At 51.5% G+C, this 16,948-nt stretch overlaps 1 protein-coding gene across 5 annotated transcripts in view; it reads left to right on the forward strand.

The window, feature by feature from the left end:
• Positions 1 to 16,948, forward strand: part of Dlgap3 (DLG associated protein 3) — a 76,455-nt gene that overhangs the window by 50,505 nt on the left and 9,002 nt on the right. For 4 of the 5 annotated variants that reach the window (XM_075947165.1, XM_075947164.1, XM_075947161.1 and 1 more), the window contains 4 exons: positions 11,588 to 12,072; positions 12,931 to 13,022; positions 13,377 to 13,520; positions 14,091 to 14,971. In XM_075947165.1, coding sequence (XP_075803280.1) covers positions 11,588 to 12,072; positions 12,931 to 13,022; positions 13,377 to 13,520; positions 14,091 to 14,309 — 940 coding nt within the window. In that variant the 3' untranslated portion in view covers positions 14,310 to 14,971. Of the gene's footprint in view, positions 1 to 11,587; positions 12,073 to 12,930; positions 13,023 to 13,376; positions 13,521 to 14,090; positions 15,013 to 16,948 lie in introns of those variants that run through there. The other variant, XR_012907585.1, reaches the window with a different exon arrangement.

A 16,948-nucleotide genomic window follows, 5' to 3' on the forward strand; every position in this document is an offset into this window, starting at 1 on the left:
AAACGGACAACTTGCAAAGTGTGTGGCACAAAATATCCTTCCTCTTGCTATGATAACGCGGTAAATGTTCATTCTTCCTCTATGTGGTTTTTATTCATTTATTTATTTTGCATTCCTAATACTATGTTGTCTTGGTCACTGTTATATTGCATGACCAAGGCAATTTATAAAGGAAGGTATTTAATTGTGGCCTTTCTTAGTTTCAGAGGAGGGTTAGTCTATGAACATCACAGCAGGGAGCGTGGAGGCACACAGGCTAACCAGCCTGCCTGGTACTGGAGCAGTACTGAACCTTTGCATCTTGATCCAAAGACAGACAGGCGGGCGGGCGGGCGCATTGGAACCCATGGGGCTGGAGTTACAGATGTTTGTGAACTAACCGGCCCTTGGGTGTTGGGAATTGAATCTGGGTCCTCTGGACCCAGCCAGTGCCCTTTAACACTGAGCCATATCTCTAGTCCAATTTCTTAGATTATTGAGACTTCTCCATCATGCATACATACATACATACATATAATATATATATATGTGTGTGTGTGTATGTGTGTGTGTGTGATGTATCTCATATGTGATTGACTATAAATTGTGACTCTCAGATGTTTATATTTTACTTTCTTCATATGTTTAATTCACAGTTCAGGCGGAGAGGTGCATAAAAGTACCTCACACAGGTTGAGTATGGTAGCAATGAGGAAGCAAGGCCACATGGATCTCTGTGAGTCAGAGGCCAGCTTGGTTTACATAGCCAGACCTAGGCCAACCAGGGCTGTGACCCTGTCTCAAAAAGAAAGAAAGAAAAACAGATTCATAGAAGTACTTCAGGAATTTGAAGCCAGCCTGGAAAACAGTGAGACCCTGTATTTAAAAAGGAAGGGTCATAAAGGCAGAGGCAGGTGGATTTCTGTGAGTTTGAGGCCAGCCTTGTCTTCATAACAAGTTCCAGGTCATCCAGGGCTTCACAGTGAGACATTGTCTCAACACAGAATTGATAGCACATTGCTTTATTTTTTTTTTCTAGGAACACAGTTAGTCAATAGTTCCTCATACACATAAACAAGAGCCTTGGAAAGCTTTATTTCATGGAGCTTTTTAGGAGGGTGGCCACTCCAAGACACGGTTAGCCACAAACACACGGTGATCCTCCTGCCTCGGTCTCCCATCTGCTGGGATGAAAGGTGTGCTTACCACGCCATGTTAATTCCCTCTTCCTAACCTGCCTGTGTGCTTCTGCAGTGTTTTGATTATACCTCTTCAAAGGACTGCGCCAGACCAGCCACTGTGTTCTTTGTGGCCCAATCGTGTAGATTTACAAACATGCATGAATGTGTGCAGTCTGCTCCTGCCCACTCCTTCCTCGGGTGCTCCATTACCTCCTCGCTGGGGTACCACTTGAGCTTCAGATCCCTCTGGAAATTAATATCTCAGCTTGAAGTTTCTGTGTTTCCCTGGTAGAACACACTGGAATCCCATATCCCTATACAAAACAGCTTTCATGTCCTGATTTCCCAGCATCCTCCTTCCGGGCTGCATTCCCGAAACACCAGCGTGAGATTTTTTTTTTTTTTTTTACAGTCTACGTTTATAAACAAAGTTGACCTCTTTGGCTGTTGGCTTTGTGTGGGAAACCTCCCTCCATCTCCCCCTGGTGCATAGGTTTGGGGTGTCTCCTCCCTTCCCCCCTTAGCGTTTCCTTCTAGCCTTCCGCATACATCGGGCCGATCCCCCTGAGGCTTTCTTGGCTTAGAAATCCTCTCACTATTCAAGTTTTAAGACTGCGTTTTGTTTCTGGAACCTGAAGCCGTCTTCTGTTTCCAAGCCTGGCATTGGAGCAGAAACACCTTTCTGATTTTATTTTCTCCAGCTCTTCTAGGTGTTTGGGTGGGGGCGGGCGCTTCCTACCTTCCTTCTTCTGTACCCTTCAGTCATTTCCACGAGACCGATAGTAGCCAACGCCAGGAGAAGAGGATCAAACGGAGTCTGCGTGAAGGCAGACTGACAGGGAGCATGGTGTGAGCCGCGAGGTCTTGGTGGTGAGCTCGTTAGGGGAGAGATGGTGAGGAACTGAGTCTCTGGAACAGGTGCTCACACTGGGAATTGAGAGGGAGTGACAGGTGGGGACAGTGCAGATCTGGCCCATCTCTCTGGCTAGCCGTCCTTGCTTGTCTGCCGAAGGCATCCTTTGTTATACACCTGCACAGCTCGTGCCAACCCTTCTGTCCCTGGCACTTTATTTCTGACCCACCACACGCCATGCCCCAACTGCTACCTAGCTGTGAGCCATGGAGCCCAGTAGCCGTGCTCGGCAAACTGCCAGGCCTCCCTCTACCCGCTGCCACCCACTTTTCTGGATCTCTCACCTTTCTTGCTTCCTAGTCTGTACTTTGCTGGGCAGCGCCAGTGAGATGGCCGCTTGCTATCAAATCTCACAACCTGAGTCCAATCCCTGGAAGCCATGATGGGAGGAGAAAGCCAACTCCTGCCAACTGTCCTGTGACCTCCATGTTTGCACCACGGCACACACGCATATACTAAGTAAATAAATAAGCAAATAAATGTAAAAACACCACCACCCGTTGACATGTTCCCTGATGGCTTCTTGGGTGGAGTTCGGGTGTATTGCCTCTTCTTTCTGAAGCTTGTCTGTGGATGCCTCCTGTTACCCATCGTTGGGGGGGGACTGACTCTGGTTCCATCTCCTCTGACCCTCTCCATTTGCTTACCGGGTTTCTGGATCCCTGTTATGCTTGTCAAATACTTTTTGGGTACCAGGCTACCAGGATGACCTGAATCAGATGAACCCCTGCCCTTGGAAGCTTAGCCTCAGGGTCATTGAGACTGTCACAGAAACAAAGCTAGAAGTTCCTACTGCAATTGTCGTCTGACCCAGACCCCTGGACCACAGTCAGAGCACAGCATATGCAGAGAAGCCGTTCCCGAGACTTAGGGGGGCTAAAGAAAAGGTGATCGTGTTGCTGATATTATTTTGAAATAGGGTCTCATGTAGCTTAGGCTGACCTCAAAATTCTGTATCCCAGCCCTGGGGAGGCAGAGGCAGGTGGATCTCTTCTAATTCAAGTCTGGTGTTTCATTGCACCTTGCTGATATTAACCACACTCACCCCCGTTGCACTCCCTTGTTCTTCCCCCAACGGTGCCTCTCCTCCTCCAAGCTGTCCCCATTCTGATTTAATATCATATTTGTCCATATGCATATATAACTATGTACACATGTATATTTAAATCACATTCCATATGTGAGAGAACTCGGGATATTTATCTTTTATCTCTGTTCCCTTGTCTTTTCCCCCTTTAAACCCCTTCCTCCCTACATAGTCTGGCTTCTCTCTCTCTCTCTCTCTCTCTCTCTCTCTCTCTCTCTCTCTCTCTCTCTCTCACACACACACACACACACACACACACACACACACACACACACATCTAGATTTTGCACCTGAGAAAAACGGGCTGTTTTTTTGAGTCTGACTTTTTTTGCTTACACAATGGTGTCCACTTTCTTTAAATGCCATAATTTCACCTTCTTCATGGCTGCCTGGAGAGGTTTTTAACTCACCCTTGTGACCTCTGAGTCTGCCTTGCTGGACCCTTGCTTAAAGTCTTGGCTTCTCTCTCAGAGAGGAGCTTCTCCAGAGACTGGTGCACTGATATGTCCCTTCCCCTCCCCCTGCCCCCTCATCTCCCGCCCCCACCATCCTGCTGCCAAACTCTCCCTGCAAAACCCTTGCCAGTTTGTGGGTACTGACTGTTCCTTGGATACTCTATCCCTTGGGGTAATCCAATTTCTGCCCAGAGAGCCACAAGAGGGACAACTCCCTGAAGTAGGCAGGATAATGACTTCCAGGATTACCAGGAGCTCAATCATTGTCACCAGAAAGAACTGGAGGGGGAGGCCTCCACAGCCCGGTTAAAAGGCCCCAGAGACAATGTGACACATTGTTTCCCATGACTGGTAGACCACAAAGGAAGCCACGTCCTACCTGGCAGCTTACAGCTGCTGAAGACCACAGCAGTGACTGTCAAGTCCCAAGCCAAATAGGGACATAAGTTCTGGACTTCAAGAGGTTGAACATTCGTGTCATTTTAGGATTAGGTTTAGGCGTGAGTTACAGAAAACCCATGCCGGACAGGGACTGAAATACGCCAGGAGTTGCTTTCTTGCCTGCTTAGGTGGTCACAGGACTGGTTGATGTTCCACAGGCTCAGAACCCAGGTGACATTCTCCACACGATATCTCGAGTTCCAAAATAGTTGAGGTCTAGTCATCAAGTCTGCATTGTAGTCATAGGGAGCAGAAAGGACAAGTAAAGGATACAGCCTTCCTTTTTTTTTTTAACATTGTGTGTGTGTGTGTGTGTGTGTGTGTGTGTGTGTGTGTGGGAGAGAGAGAGAGAGAGAGAGAGAGAGAGAGAGAGAGAGAGAGAGAGAGAGAGAGAGAGAGAATATGCGTGGGTTAAAGAGGACAACTTGTAGGAGTGGTCTCTTTCCTTCCATTGAGCTCAAGCTCCTGCCTGTGGTTAGGCTTGGTGCAGATGCCCTTGCTGAACAGTCCTGCTGGCCTGTCCCCTATTTTGAATAACACTTTGGTTACTGTGGCCTTGTGCGTGGCAGGCAAGTTCTCTCCCACTGAACTACATGCCCAGCCCAACACTTCCTTTCAAAGAGCACTTTCTAGAAGTTGTAAATAACAGTTCTGCTCGCATCCCATGGGCTAGAACCTTGCCGCCTAGCTCTACCTAGTTCTAAGAGAGGTTGGGAAATGAATTATTATCCAGAGCGGCCACCTGTCCAACTTAAAATCGCGGGACTCTGTTACTGAGGAAGAAAGGAAGAATAGATGTTGGGGATAATTACTACCCCTCACCCTTGCAGCCAACCAGCCAATCAGCTAGCCCGCCAACATTGATGTTTGAGGAACTGCTCTATTTAGTGAGAGAGACGGATATGCAAATAACGGACGCCAGTACCACGTGACGGGGAGGATAAAGGAGGTTTTGTTCCGAGTGCTGCGGGAGAACAGATGGGAACGATCGACAGCAATCAGAATAATTAATGACTACAATGGCCGAGCTGGGGCCGCAGCTATGCTGGGCTATTGTGTTCCCCGGGGCTCCTTTTCTCCGTGGCAGCGAGAGCCACAAACTTTCCTACTTCTCCACAATAGCTCACACAATGGCAGGCCAGGTGCTGGCCCTTCTTCCCATACATTATCTCCCAGCTCTGGAGCTGGTACGGTCGTCATCCTCACTTTAGAAGATGACAGAACCAGGCACGAGCCATCCAGCTGGCTTTGGAACCAGGCAGCCTGGCTCTAGAGAGAACCCAGTATCAGTACTCTACTGATACCCCCCAAACAGCCCATTCTCCTTCCTCTCCTGGCCCCCACAAATCTCCAACAGGTAGCTTCCTTGTGATGACTGAGGCTATCGTCTGGGACCTGATCCATTTCCACACCAGCTCCTAGCTTGCTTGTACCTCTTCCCTCTCCTTAGCCATCAGCCCTGCCTCAGTGGTCAGACAACCGATTGCTGTGCTCTCCCTGCTTATGGGGAGGCCTGGGGTGGGATGCAGTGACTTGAGGTGGCCTTTGCCTGGATTGTGCTGTCTCAGGAAGTCACATCACCTGTAAAGGCCATCTTTTCTCATCGGCGAGTAGGGGCGATGCTAGGGACATTAAGTCATATTAGGTGATTAGTTAGCATTTACTAAGTGCTCAGAAAGTGTTAACGGTTATCCCACCCCCACTTGCTGTGGCTCTTCTCTGTCTTCAGTCAATTTCTCTCTACACATGTTTGTTTCCCGAATCCCTGCCATGACAGGTGATGTAAATATATATTTATTATCTTACATTTCTGGGGCTGAGAAGTTGTTCCTACATTTACCTGGGCTAACATCAAAGTGTTGGTAAAACTATGTCCCTTCTGGAGGTTCGAGGAAGAATTCATTTTGTTACCTTTTTTTTTTAAATGTATTCTCCTTTTTATTTCTGTGATGCCAGGAATTAAACCCAGGGCCTTGTGCATGTTAGGCAAGTCGTCTTCCACTGAACCACACACCCAGCCCTCATTTATTTTATTTGTTTGTTTGTTTATTTATTTATTTGTTATGTATACAATATTCTGTCTGCGTGTATTCCTGCAGGCCAGAAGAGGGCACCAGACCTCATTACAGATTGTTGTGAGCCACCATGTGGTTGCCGGGAATTGAACTCAGGACCTTTGGAAGAGCAGGCAATGCTCTTAACTGCTGAGCCATCTCTCCAGACCCTCCATTTATTTCTTTCCCAGATTTTTCGTTCTCTATCTCCTTTCTGGGCTCCCTCCCTTGTCCATAAGGACCCACGTGATTAAGTTGCACACATCTGGTGTGTTACTGTTCTCTCATTACTGTTACAAAGTAACAGAAGCAACTTAAGAAAGGAAGACTGAGCCGGGCGATGGTGGCGCACGCCTTTAATCTCAGCACTCGGGAGGCAGAGGCAGGTGGATCTCTGTGAGTTCGAGACCAGCCTGGTCTACAGAGCTAGTTCCAGGACAGGCTCTAAAGCCACAGAGAAACCCTGTCTCGAAAAACCTGAGGGGGGCGGGGCGGGTCCTTTATGGCAGTCTGAGCATGAGGTATTGCATCCCAGGTCAGGAAACTGAGAGCTGAGTGTCCAGCATGAGAAGATACTCAGCAGGCTTTCTGCTCCTGCCCGGACTGCTTAGGGCGAGTCTGTTCCCCTCAGTGAAGCATCTCCAGGAATGGCCTCCCCGACACACCCAGAGGTGTGCTCCCCTAGCAGTTCTGAACCCCAGCCAGCTTGACTAGTAAGATGAACCTTCAAATCTGAATAACCCAAGCTATTCATCTCATCTTAGGATCCTGAACTTGGCCAAGTCCACAAAGTCCCCTTTGCCATAGGAGGAGGCATACCTCCAGGTTCCAGGGATCAAGAAAGAAACCTCTTTGGGCACGATTATCTCACATATCCCGCTCAGGTTCCCCCCTTCCCCTAGGATATGACTACCGAGAGCTACCCCAAAATGCTCTTCCTCCGGTGGGCATTCCCCTTACTCCTGCTTGCTTCTCAGACACCATCTTTTGTTTTGTTTTTCGAGACAGGGTTTCTCCGTGTAGCCCTGGCTGTCCTGGAACTTTCTCTGTAGACCAGGCTGGCCTCGAACTCACAGAGTTCCACCTGCCTTTGCCTCCGAGTGCAGGCATTAAAGGTGAGCACCACCACCACCCGGCTTCAGACGCCTTCTTTGATGAGGTTGTTATAACTGGTTTCCCCCACTTCCTGACAGCCCATGCTGTCTACACCTGCTCTTGCTGTGGTCAGCAGGAGCAGAGCCTTGGCCAGCTTTTCATTCTCAACCAAGCTGCCTACTTATGTTGGCTGTTTGGGCCTCCTGGAGGCCGTCCTCTCCTCTGTCTGTCTTTACATATTCCTCCTGGCTTGATGGTCTGTCTGTCTGTCTATCTATCTATCTATCTATCTATCCATCCATCCATCCATCCATCCATCCATCTATCTATCTATCTTTAAACTACATTCATGTCTACTAAGCGGTGGTGACGCACACTTTAATCCCAGCACTCAGGCAGCAGAGGCAGATGGATCTTTATGAGTTTGAGGCCAGCCTGGTCTATAGAGCCAGTTCCAGGACACCGAGGGCTACACAGAGAAACCCAAACAAACCCTGTTTTGAAGAAACCCAAACAAACAAAGAGTTACATTTATCTGTGTGTATTTGTGTGTGTGCACATATGCACATGCATGTGTACCTGTGTGCTCCAAGGCATATGTGTGACTGTCAGAGGACAGTCGAAGGAGTTGGTTCTTTCCTGGCACTGTGTGGGTCCTAGGGCTTGAACTCAGGTTACAGTGCTTGGCAACAAGGGCTTTTACCTACTGAGCATCTCAGTTTCTCTTCCTCCTGGCATGTCCCCCTCCTCCCTCTGTCCCCTCTGGTTTCATCCTCTCTGCGCGTTAAGCTGTCTCCACCTCCCTGTGGAATGTTCAGCTTGCCCCGGGGTTTTAGATCTTTAATCCAGTGATCTTTCTTACTGTGATCTTGTCCCGCACTGATGGCTAGCTCACAGGGATGGCTGACTGCTGCCCCTCCTGTGCAAACATGACTGTTGGCTGGGAGGGGTAGTGAGGACCTCGCTTCACTGAGCCCAACTGCTCAGTTCACTTCACTGCGGAAGGGACTTAGAACCATGAAGCCTGGGGCACTTTCCTGCTTCTGCCAGAGATAGTGTGGAATCCTCCTCAGGACTTCCCCGAGGTCAGATGAAGGCAGCAGGCCTGTGGAGCAGAGTGTGTTTAGTGGGGAGCGACCTTAGAGAGCTCAAGGAGGAAACCTTTACTTTGGGTCACAGTTTTGAAGAGTGCAGCTGTCATGTGTGTGTGTGGGGGGGGGGGCTGTTCATGTTGGTGTGAGCTTGTGGCCTGTTCCTTTGTTGGCAGACAGAAAAGCAGAGAGCCCAGGCCTGTATCAGAGATAGAACAGTCCTCAAGGCCCACCCTGCAGTGACCCAGTGTGGCTAGTTAGCTCACAGGTTTCAGAGGTTCCACAACCTCCCAAACCTTGTCAACAGATGGGGACCAGTTGTTCAAACATAAGCTTGTGGGGTCATTTAAGACTCCAAACTCTTTTTTTTGTTTGTTTGTTTGTTTGTATTTTTCGAGATAGGGTTTCTCCGTAGCTTTTTGGTTCCTGTCCTGGAACTAGCTCTTGTAGACCAGGCTGGCCTTGAACTCACAGAGATCCGCCTGCCTCTGCCTCCCGAGTGTTCGAGTGTTCGGATTAAAGGCATGCGCCACCACCGCCCGGCTAAGACTCCAAACTCTTACAACAGAGAACCGGGTTGGGATGGTACCTCTTCAGAAATGTAGTTGCTGGGGAAACCTATCCTGACCGCGACCTCTGGTGTTTGCAGTTTCTGGAGCTTGGAACGAGCCTCCGGCCAAGTGTAGCTGGAAGGCACAAATATTCATAGGAAACCAAGGAATGTCCTGAGAGTATAGTTAGTCACTCTAGTTAGTTAGAGTCTAGTTAGTCACTCTAGTTAGAGTCTACTTAGTCACTCTACTTAGTCACCAGAGAGACTAATTAATCAAATCAGTGGAGTTGCTTTCAATGCGGGAAGACTGTTGGGGGACATAGAGCTGAGGCGTGATCTTGGGGGCAGCCAGGGGACTCACAGACGAAGAGAATAGCCAGGGAGCGAGCGTGAAAACAGCCATCTCAGGCAGGGGAACAGCATGCTCAGAGGTCTGGAGTCAGAATGTCATCTACTTAGGGATCGAGGAGGAGGCTGAGGATGTGGGAGCATCCAGACGATAGGGGATTCAGGGCAGGGCTGGCACAGAAGTTTGAGCTTTCTCTTGCTGGCCCTGGGGAGTCATGGGAATTTGAGCAGGGGAGTGACTTAGAAGAACCTATCTTTGGAAGACTACTCCAATCTTGGGATAGACTGGGCAGAAATTGCTGGGTTCCAGACCTTAACATATACGAGATATAATTTTTGACAAAGGAAATAAATACCTTGGAAATTATTGTCCCATTCTTACGGTTTTATATATGTGCATATGTATATTTATTACATGTGTATATTTTTATATAATGCATATTTAATTAGACTATTTGTTGTTATTTTAGATAGGGTCTCTCTCTGTAGCCCTGACTGGCCTGGAACTCACAGAGATCTTCCTGCTTCTGCTTCCTGAGTGCTCGGATTAAAGGTGTGCACGACCACACAGGGACTTTTGACTGTATTTTACATTCATCCTCATACATCTTAGATGGCTTGGATGGAGAACTTCCTTCCCTAAGGCACACAGTGACATATGTAGCATTAGGACTCAGGGGTGCTTCCTGGTCCAGGGCTTTCCTTCCTCTTCACTGTACTGAGTGGATGCAGAGGTATCTGAAAAGGAGGCCAGGCCAATAGGGTGGATGGCGCCCAGGGCAGACGCCAAGGTGGCCAGTAGTCAGGGTGGATGGCGCCCAGGGCAGATGCCAAGGTGGCCAGTAGTCAGGGTGGATGGCTCCCAGGGCAGACGCCAAGGTGGCCAGTAGTCTGGGTGGATGGCGCCCAGGGCAGACGCCAAGGTGGCCAGTAGTCAAGGTGGATAGCGCCCAGGGCAGACGCCAAGGTGAAAGCCGTGTGGGAGGCAGGGAAAGTAGTGTGTTCTTTCTCCATTCTCTGGGTGGGGGCAGGGACATGGGGTTCGTCGGAGACTGCACATGAGTGCATCTCCCTTTCCTGAGTCCTGCAGCATCCTTCTGGGCCTGGTTTCTATGGCAACAGGCTCCCAGCAGGCAGCCTGCCAGCTGGAAGGAAGCAGGCAGGCAGGCTTGGAGAGAAGGCCTGGGCCACAGGAGGAAGGTTGGAATTTCGGGGATTGTGGAGGGAGGGTGCAGTTAGGAGAGTCTCCTGGGAAGACCGGAAAGGGCTGGATGGGCCCGTGGAGATGTCTCACGACACCGTCTTCCCTTTTAAACGTGTGACTGTGGAGGTAGATGGGGACCCACGGCCCTCTCCTTTGAGGTTCTTGAATTCCCAGACTACTTCAACTTCTGTTCATCTTTGACACACACCCCCAACCCAACTCCTACTTCCGAAAGTCTTGTCTGGCCCCGACCTCATGCGTCACAGTGCTCACTGACTTCTCACAGAAAAGAGCCCCTACTCTGAACTCAGAGTGGGAAAAATGAACAAGGCCAATTGACTTTCTGTTTTGCATAAGTTTTGCATATAATTAACTCACAGACAAGAAATTTCCAGGCCCTGTGTCATTCCTGCCAACAACTTAATTCAGCTCCACTGGCTCTGGCAGACTGTCTGGCCAGGCTCTGGGCTGAGCCATCAGGGTCCCCAGGGGTGAAGTCCTCTCTGCTGTATACCCACTCCATCCCAAGCTGCTCCCAGGCAGTTCTTCCTTTAGCTGGTGCCTCCCAGATTGCAGCCCTGGGTTTATAGCTTGGCTCTGCCACTCTGAAGCTGGATGACCTAGGACCTCTTTGGGTCCCATTTGCCAATGTCTCTGTGGACCTAGGACACACTGTACGGCCACTGTACACCAGCAGAGGCATATCTTTTCTAGAATACTGAATTGCAAGCTGGGTATGGTGACTCAGCACTTATGATACTAGTACTCCGGAAGCTGAGGCAGGAGGCTCGCTCACCTTGTGAGTGCAGCCTGGGGATTCATTGTGAGTTCCAGGTCTACCTGGGTACAGAGTGAGACCTTGTCTCAAAACAACAAACCCCAAAGAAAAAATAATAAAATGCTTCTGCATTCCTTGCTCAAGAGCTACTGGGGCCAGGAGCCCCACAGCTTGCTCTACTTTGCTTGGTGTGTCCAAGCATCTCTTCTGGTTGTAGGTACAGGTTGTTAAATAAATACTTTGACTGTCATTGCTGTTTCGTGGAAGTACAATAGGTCGGTATATTCGCTGCAAGAGCCAAGTGTGTGTAGTGGTCATTGTTTTGTAGGCTTTTGCTTGGAATTGGGATGAGGGAGGACCTGGGGTGACCTGAGCAGGAGCAGAAAGCACAGGCATCTTCCTCCACAGGCGGGCAAGGTTCAAGCGCTCCAACAGCGTGACCGCCGGTGTGCAGGCAGACCTGGAGCTGGAGGGCTTGGCTGGCCTGGCCACTGTGGCCACAGAAGACAAGGCCCTGCAGTTCGGACGTTCCTTCCAGAGGCACGCCTCTGAGCCCCAGCCCGGACCCCGGGCCCCCACCTACTCAGTCTTCCGCACGGTCCACACGCAGGGCCAGTGGGCCTACCGCGAGGGCTACCCACTGCCGTACGAGCCGCCAGCCACTGATGGGTCGCCTGGCCCTACCCCTATCCCCGCCCCTGGTCCCGGGTCCGGCCGCCGAGATTCTTGGATGGAGCGCGGTTCACGTAGCCTCCCCGACTCAGGCCGCACGTCCCCCTGCCCACGGGACGGCGAGTGGTTCATCAAGATGCTGCGGGCAGAGGTGGAGAAACTGGAACATTGGTGCCAGCAGATGGAGCGTGAGGCGGAGGACTATGAGCTTCCGGAGGAGAGTGAGTCCCCTGCCACCCACGAAGGGGAGAGGGGCGATGGCCCCTCCCCTCAGGCTTGCCTCCTCTTTGGTCCTCCATACTGGAATGTGAGGTTCCCACTGGCAATAGGGCATGCTAGGAGTGCCTGGAAAGGGACAGTTTTAGAGGCTAGGGCTAGGACTGGAGGCGGGAGGGGGGTGGATCATGACCAGGCAAAAGGAGGTAGCTACCAGTCTAAGTCACTAACTCCATGAGGTACAATCTGTTCAGATCTGGACAAGTATACCGTTCCAGTATGAGCTTGGTGGTAAGACCGGGGGACTACATTACCATTCTGATTTGAGAATAGCTTTCCCAGAGGATGCTGGGATTCCTCAATGAAAGATGGAGGCTTTTAACATCATTGGAGGAGGCAGCTCAAGTGAGAACAAGTTTGAGGAAGAGAGGGAAGGTCAGCATGGCAGCCAGCCGTGCGACAGAGCGAATGCCCGGTCCCCACGAATCCAATCTGAGGGGAGCCAGTGTCAAGTTCCAGAGATGAATTAACAATTTTTAACAAGCCAAGGATGTTACTGATAAGTAACAGAATCTGGTCAGTGAGCGCTATTGCTCTGGCCAAGGCTGGAAAGCTAGATTGGAGGGGGGAGGCACTGGTGGGAGGAAGGACCAGCACTTGGTAAATTACGGCTGTGTGAAGGAAGGAACTTCATTGAGGAGGATGAAGTCTTCGTGTGGTTGGCTGAGGAAGGGGCTGGAAGAGAAAGATGGATAGATAGATAGTACAGTAACCAAGAGGCGAGCATCTCAAAAGGTAAACTTTGGGTCCCTGGGGGAAGAGGGATTTCCCTCCCCCACCTCAAGCCTCCTTCTGTTCTGTAGTCCTGGAGAAGATTCGCAGTGCCGTGGGCAGTACACAGCTTCTCCTGTCTCAGAAGGTCCAGCAGTTCTTCAGGCTGTGTCAGCAAAGCTTGGTAGGTGTCTGTACGGGATCTGCAGGTGACCCAGAGTGACTGAGAAGTGGGACCAGGTCTGTGTATTTGGAGGGGTGGATTGTGTGTGGCTCAAGACAGTTAATCCCGTGGGGCCCAGAGAAGCCAAAAGGTCAGACATGTCTTGTTTGGAGTATTGTTCCTTGAGGTCGAGCCCAGTGTTTTCCACCCAGGTAGGAGACACCTGGGCCTTTTCTTGTCCCTGCCGCCCATCCCTCAGCCCATTCCCCTAGGTTGAGCTTCCTAACAGTGAGGCTGAGCATGGCTTTCTCTGAGCCTGCCTGAGGGTCAGACCTCCCTGACGGGCTTCCTCCCTTGTGTGTCTCACCACGGCAGGACCCCACTGCGTTCCCTGTGCCCACCTTCCAGGACCTGGCTGGTTTCTGGGACCTCCTGCAGCTCTCCATTGAAGATGTGACCCTCAAGTTCCTGGAGCTACAACAACTCAAGGCCAACAGCTGGAAACTCCTGGAGCCTAAGGTGTGTTTGTGGGTCCTTTCGGGCCAAGAAGCCACACTCCGGAATGCCCTTCTCAGAAAGGAGTGTGTGGATGTATGGATTTGGGAGTCACAGGGGGACAGACTTTAGATAAAACAGCCATTGCCCTGTGCTTAGCCCAGATGTTCACACCGCTGCTGCTTTCGCCACCTCCGATCAGCGGCAGTGTGGAGAGTGGAGGCAGATTTTTAAGGCAGTTTCAGCCCTCTTATTGATAGATTTATGTCTGAGATGGTTGAGACTGGGGAGGCCCCTGGAGCCCTAGCAACGCTCCTCTCACTTCTCAGCCAGCATGTAGGTGCTAGCTGTTGAGAGCGGCTCCACCAGGGGGCGCCCAGCCCCGTCACATTGGAGACCTGTAAAGGGGCTTTGACCGGCTTTGACCTTGTTGAAACACGCGCACCTGCAGCGTCGGGTCCCGGGGCCAATTCCCGGAGCGATCCACGCGAATGCTATCCCTCGGGGAGCGGGGTTGGGAGTGTGGGGCGAGAATCAGGATGCTGCAGTGGTCTCCTGCCGCCCAGCTCAGCCGCGCGCGCCTTCTCCCGACAGGAGGAGAAGAAGGTCCCTCCGCCCATACCAAAGAAGCCCTCGCGGGGGCGGGGCGTGCCGGTGAAGGAGCGCTCCCTGGACTCCGTGGACCGGCAGCGGCAGGAAGCGCGCAAGCGGCTCCTGGCGGCCAAGCGCGCCGCCTCGTTCCGCCACAGTTCGGCTACCGAGAGCGCGGACAGCATCGAGATCTACATCCCCGAGGCCCAGACCAGGCTGTGACCCGCCCGGGGCGTCCAACCCGGCCCCGGGCCCGCAGTTTTCTACCCGTACTGTACACCCAGCGTCGAGGTCACTGTGAACGCGGGCAGCTCCGTGCGCCCGCCCTGCCGGCACTGCACGCCCCGGCTCCTGCCCGCCGCACTTTCGTGGGTTTTTTACCTTCCTGATCCCACGCAAAGGCGCCCGGGCTAGGCTGGGGGCCGTGCCTCTCCGCCCAGCGCCCCTCACTAGGAACTCCCATCTTCCTGGTCCGACGCTTTGTCCTCACCTTTTCCCCTCCAAGGGCACCATCTCTGCCATTATTTTACACCCCTCACACCCCTACGGGCCAGGCCGGGCCGGGTCCCCCATCTGGGCTCTGCGTCTCTCCCACACCCCGCGGGGCTGGGCTTCGTGGGGATCAAGCTTCGTGGCTTTTTATGAAGAATCCCGAACCCCGCCTAGGAGCCCGCCCCACCTTCCCAGGGCTCCCATCCTTAGCCCTCCGCCCACAGGGCCCAGGGACCACAGTGGCTGGACCAACCCAGGACCAGGGCGCCTGGGCCTCTCCTCTTTCCCTCATCTGGGGAGGGGAGACAGGGGCTTTCCCTCACCACACCTGTGGCTGTTCCCACATCCCTTTGACTATCCCAGGAAAAATAAAACCGCAGAACTGCACCGGAGCCAGCTCTCTCCAGAAGAGACCACCTCTGTGGGGGCTTGGGTAAGGTGGGGGGTGGGGAAGAGGAGGAGAAGGAGCCAGGAACTTGAGCATTCTTTTTGTGGGGGACCGCAGGGGTTATCTAAGCCCTTTCTTAGTTGGGAGACAGGGATTCTGGTAGTCACCCTATGGACCTGTGACTTCCTGGAGGGATCCTGCTGGGGCGTGAAGGGAAGGGAAGGAACCCATTCGCCCCTCCTCCGTAAATCAAGGAACGCGTCGCCCCTCTCCGTCAAGCCAGGGCCTCCTAGACCCTCCAGAAAGGGAAGCCCCGGATTCAGTACTTGGCATACAGCACATGTGCAATGGGGGAGGAGGGATCTTGTGGGGGGGGGTTGGGAGTGGGGGTTATTGTTAGAAATCAATGAATGGACGTAAGCTTTCCGTGGAGAACAAGTACTCTTTCTTGCCCCAGTCCCATCCCAGTCAGCTGCAACGAACACCATTTTCACGCTGCCATTTTCTCGGATGACTCCTGTAGATGGGACTCTTTGCAGAGGGGGTTATAAAGGACGAAACTTCACCGAGAAACTAAGTTAAGTTAGGAGGCGTGGAGAGGATCTACTGAATGCCTCCGGAGGGTCGGCCAAGGAATGCGTGCTCCACAGGGAGGGACTGACGCCCAGGGAGGCTAAACTGGGCTCTCCACAAAAGTAGAAGTAGTGGGCACGGCCAGGTCTAATACCAATTCATGAGACTTATAGATCTACAGTATTCCCGACTCAGAAGGAACTTGACAGCAGCCCCCACAAAAAGGCCCCCTTTATAGTCTCCTGGGGCTGTTGCTTTGGGCCACACTGGACCAGCCAATTCTTATTCGTTTGTTCAACAAATGTTTGCCATTGGCAGACACCATGGAGTAGCCCTGAGGTCTTTTTAAAATGTGTGTGTGTGTGTGTATGTGTGTGCTCGCACATAAGCTAGCAGTTGATGATGTGTGTCTCTAGTCATTCTCTGCCTTATCTTTTTGAGATCCAGGCTTACTGAACCTGGAGTTTATTCTGCTCTAATGGCGGGCTACCAACCCCCAGGACCCCTTCTATCTTTACCCACCCCACCCCACTCGCACCCCTGTACTGAGATTACACTAGACTTTTTACGTGTGAGTTCTGGGGATCCAAACATGGGTCCCTATCCTTGCATGTCAATCACTTTATCTGTTATCCTTACCCACTTTACCCAACCCTTAGTTTCTGTCTTTTTAAAATTAAAATTTTATGTGTATGAGTGTTTGCCTGTACGCACGTGTGTGTGTCATATGTGTGCCTCAGGGTCCAGAAGATAGTTCCAATCCCTTGGAAAGTGCAGTTTGGACAGTTGTGAGCCGCCATGTGGGTGCTGGGAATTGAACCCAGGTCCTCTGGAAGAGCAGCCAGTGCTCTGACCTGCTGAACTGTCACTCCAGCCCCCTCTACTGGGCTTCACCAAGTGCTGCAGGTGATTCTGACACACAGCCAGATGTGGGGACACTGGGACTAGAGGTTGTCTGTTTTCTTCAGGCTTTCCGGACGAGGCCTGGGCTAACCTTCCAGCTCTTGAGAGTGTTTTTTAGTTTATTCTCTAATCTGGAAAGAGTGAATTTTGACTGATCAGTACAGTCTGGTGTAGCAAGTATTATGATTTTCAGAAAAGGAGACAAACTTAAACTCCTCTCCCCTAATCCCAAGGCCAGGAAGATGCAGATGCCGCATCATACGGGATTCGGTTACACCGTGTTCGGGGAGGGGGGCGGTCTTTGCTTTCACTTAGAAGCGGGCTAGGTCTCTTGAAGTCGTAGTAGAAGGGAGTAGATGCAGGAAACATGGCAATACCAATAGGTCCGGCCATCTTGCTTAAAATTTCCCTAGGGGCCAAGTGTGGTGGCACTCCTTTAGTCCCAGCACTTGGGAGGCAGAGGCAGACAGATCACTATGAGTTCGAGGCCATCCTGGTCTACTTA

Source organism: Microtus pennsylvanicus, chromosome 13 (assembly GCF_037038515.1).
Source record: "Microtus pennsylvanicus isolate mMicPen1 chromosome 13, mMicPen1.hap1, whole genome shotgun sequence".
Lineage (NCBI taxonomy): Eukaryota > Metazoa > Chordata > Mammalia > Rodentia > Cricetidae > Microtus > Microtus pennsylvanicus.